We start from the raw sequence: 3,225 nt of genomic DNA on the forward strand, positions 1-3,225 counted from the left end.
CATACCAAATATGTGAAATTGAAATGTATTGATTTTCTTCTTGTGCAATGGATGGAACTGCACTTCAACTGAAAGCCACCTTAAAATAACAGTGACACTGAAAAGACTTAAATCTTTTTTAATAAAGGGACTCCTACAGTGCATTGCCTGCCATTTACTTCTATAGGTTAGAAACAAAACAAGTCCTGAAGTGAGTCATTACACAGCAATTTGCACAGACAACTACAAAATGCAGTCCTGCCCCCCAAAAGCTAAGGAACTGGCATTCATAGAGCTTTCTGCTATATCAGGTGATCCAAAGTTTGGTTTAAAGGTATAAAAATGTTTTGGTGTTATTCCTGTTGGCCTACCTAAACTAGTTCCAGATGTTACGCATAGTGAAATACCCATATCCATTTTCTCATCTGTTTTTTTCATCCAGAGAGCCAAGAAGCAATTTGTCAAGTTATAAAACCTTTTGATACAAATTTACTTCCAGACTACTGAACAGAGATGACAGGCTTGCAAGCCATAAGTAAGTCAGGAAAAGGGAAGGAAGCTGCTGGAAGACAGAAGAAGTTGGCATACCTTCCCTTTGTTGAAGTAATGGATAATCTTACGGCACAGACCTTCCTTACGTTGCCACTCTGACTGAGATGGATAATGCAGGAACTCTCTCAGAGGTCTGTCCTCCCACTGAAGCAACTCACAGTACAAAAGCAAAGTAAATGCAGCTTCTGTTGGAAATGCAATTATTGAATACTGAATCAATGACAACAAATAAATACAGCCAATAGGTTGAAAAGTCACTAGACCTGCTTCTTAAACAGTCTGGAATTTCTGATTTACAATTTCAGAAAAAATTCTGAAGTCTTAGATAATCATTAAATTATTCAATTACTTAAAATAGCAGTACAAAGCTGTTTCCTATGAACCTGATTCTTAGGTACAAATCTGTCAAGTTTCTTTTTACTAGCTACTTGATCTAAATGCACAGTCAGATATTCAGATATGTAACTAGATTTGGGGCCTGCAGCTGTAAACAGATCTTGGACAACACAGAATTAGAGTCTATACACTTTCTAAGTGCTCCCTAAATATTACAACGCAAAGAAATATGGCAAATGATAATATAATGGTGGTTTTGTGATTTTAATCTTCCTCTAAATTTGATTCCACTGTTGTGATTTTCTTGATCAACCTGCCTCGTAGAACACTTCAATGTAAAATTCGGAGTGTAATGGAATAGTCGTATGGGTTGTGTGGGCACAGACATACATTATTTGACTTGAGGGAATGAGCTGGACCTCAGCTTCTGATCCTCCCAACTGCCATAACTGATTCATACAAATTTTTTCCAAAAGAATGAATCAGATGTTAGAGTATAACATTGGGAGAGTCAAAAACTTTCAAGCAGGATTTCAAGCAGGCCCCATATGACATCTTACTAACCTGTATAGTTCTCAGCCTGTAAGTGCATGTCACACAACTTGTGGATATAGCGGATGTACATCTCTTCCTTATTAATTTCGGATTTATAGAAATTCTGTGGAAGAAAAAAGAGAGTTATTATTCTTATTGAGACTCTTCCTTCAGTCAAGACAATCATCAGCAGCTGTGTATGTATAAAGGTATTGAAAAGAGAATACATTATTAGTATAAGAGAAAAGTAATAATTCTTTTCACATGCACACTGATTTAACCCATTAATTTTATCGTGTCATGATTTTTTTTCAAAATGAAGGTAGTCAAAAGCTGAAAGAAAAGGCAAGAGAGGGATACTCAGAACTCAGCTGAACAAGGCCCTGAGGAACCTGACCTATTTGGCCCTGCTTTAAGCAGAGAGTTGGACCAGAGACCTCCAGAGGATCCTTACAATCCCCGTTGTTATGTTCTGTCATCCCAGTGCTCGGATTCTGAAGCTGCACTTCCCTGACAGATTCCCATCCCAACCTTTCCCATCCCAGTTTCAACAACATTGCACAGTATCACAAAGAGATAACAGAAGCATCTTTACCATAAGGTTAACAGTGCAGCCAATTTTCTTGTTTTCTGTTTCATCTCCTTTCATACAGTCCCTAAGAAAGTAGAGCAATGTTGAAATATACATCTGCAAAACCAGCCCTTTTAAAATAAGTTTGAAGCTATCGTATCCTCCAGAGTTTCCTTGGATCACAAACAACAGTTAATCATATACTTTATTTTTAAAGTTCCTTTAAGAAAAATTTCCATATTATGGCTTAAATGATATGAGAACTGTGTCCTCTTACATGTCTGCACCTGAGAACAAGCACGTGAAATGACTGCTACTTCATTTCTTACAAGAATCTGAACAAAAATTAGATAATGACAAAAGTAATCTCAACGAAAGTTATACTGTAAAAGTGAAAAACTATTATTTATCCAGATGTAAATGTTTAGTGGTTTCCTAGTCAAAGGATAAGCTTTCATAAATTCAGCTATTCAATGTAGTGTTGGCACGCTGAAAGATATAACCTGAGTAACTTAGACTAGGTTACTAACTTTTTCATAGGTAAGTTAAATCACAAAATTTATCTTTAGTTTCTGGAATATTTTAGTTAAAGGCCTCAGAAATTATTAATCTTGACTTGAGAAAGTCACATTCATTTGTGAAAAAGGGACAAAATTTTTAAAGCAGAGACACGGCAAACTGTCTTGAGAACTACTGTCAACTAACTGGCAGCTGGACTCCAAAAGATGCCATTTCCAAATTCCGATGCAGATGGTATTTCCAAATTCCGATGCAGTTTCCTGTTCTGTTCTCTGGGAATGAAAAAATCTGCTATGTATTAAAAATCAATTAAAAACTGTATCTGTTCCTCAATTAAATTTATATCTGTGTATCAAATCGCATTGATAGCAAATTTCACTGGAAAAAAAAAGAGCTCCCTTGCATTCCCTTTAAATGTGTCTCAGATACCTGGTCTTGCATAGTAGTTGTACAGCAGCTGTTGTCAGGAGATTGGATCAAACTGGTAAGGACAACAAAAAGAGCAAACTAAAAAGCACAGAAAAGGATTTGGGATTGCAGAATACCCAGCCTAGTCACAGGTTTTCACCTATAATGAGCAGCAGAAGAAGAAAAAATTATTTGAACTCTTGTCAGTAGGCTAAAGATAGAAATATTTGGGGCAGTTCTATATAGTTTCAAATTGTCTATCATTCCATAAAAACAACTCAAGTGCATGTATGTATATATGTATGTGTGGTTTTATATTTTTTTAT

General features: G+C 36.0%; 1 protein-coding gene across 1 annotated transcript in view; it reads right to left on the reverse strand.

Moving 5' to 3' along the window:
• The window catches only part of LOC104082323 (dedicator of cytokinesis protein 3-like), a gene marked incomplete at both ends in the record, with an annotated part of 21,200 nt that extends 19,143 nt beyond the window's left edge, over positions 1–2,057 (reverse strand). Inside the window, 3 exons of the mRNA XM_009585410.1 lie at positions 568–716; positions 1,432–1,525; positions 1,997–2,057. Of these exons, the coding sequence (XP_009583705.1) occupies positions 568–716; positions 1,432–1,525; positions 1,997–2,057 (304 nt within the window). The remainder of the gene's footprint in view (positions 1–567; positions 717–1,431; positions 1,526–1,996) is intronic.
• Positions 2,058–3,225: the final 1,168 nt, after the last annotated feature.

Source organism: Fulmarus glacialis, unplaced genomic scaffold, assembly GCF_000690835.1.
Source record: "Fulmarus glacialis isolate BGI_N327 unplaced genomic scaffold, ASM69083v1 scaffold43409, whole genome shotgun sequence".
Classification (NCBI taxonomy): Eukaryota; Metazoa; Chordata; class Aves; order Procellariiformes; family Procellariidae; genus Fulmarus; species Fulmarus glacialis.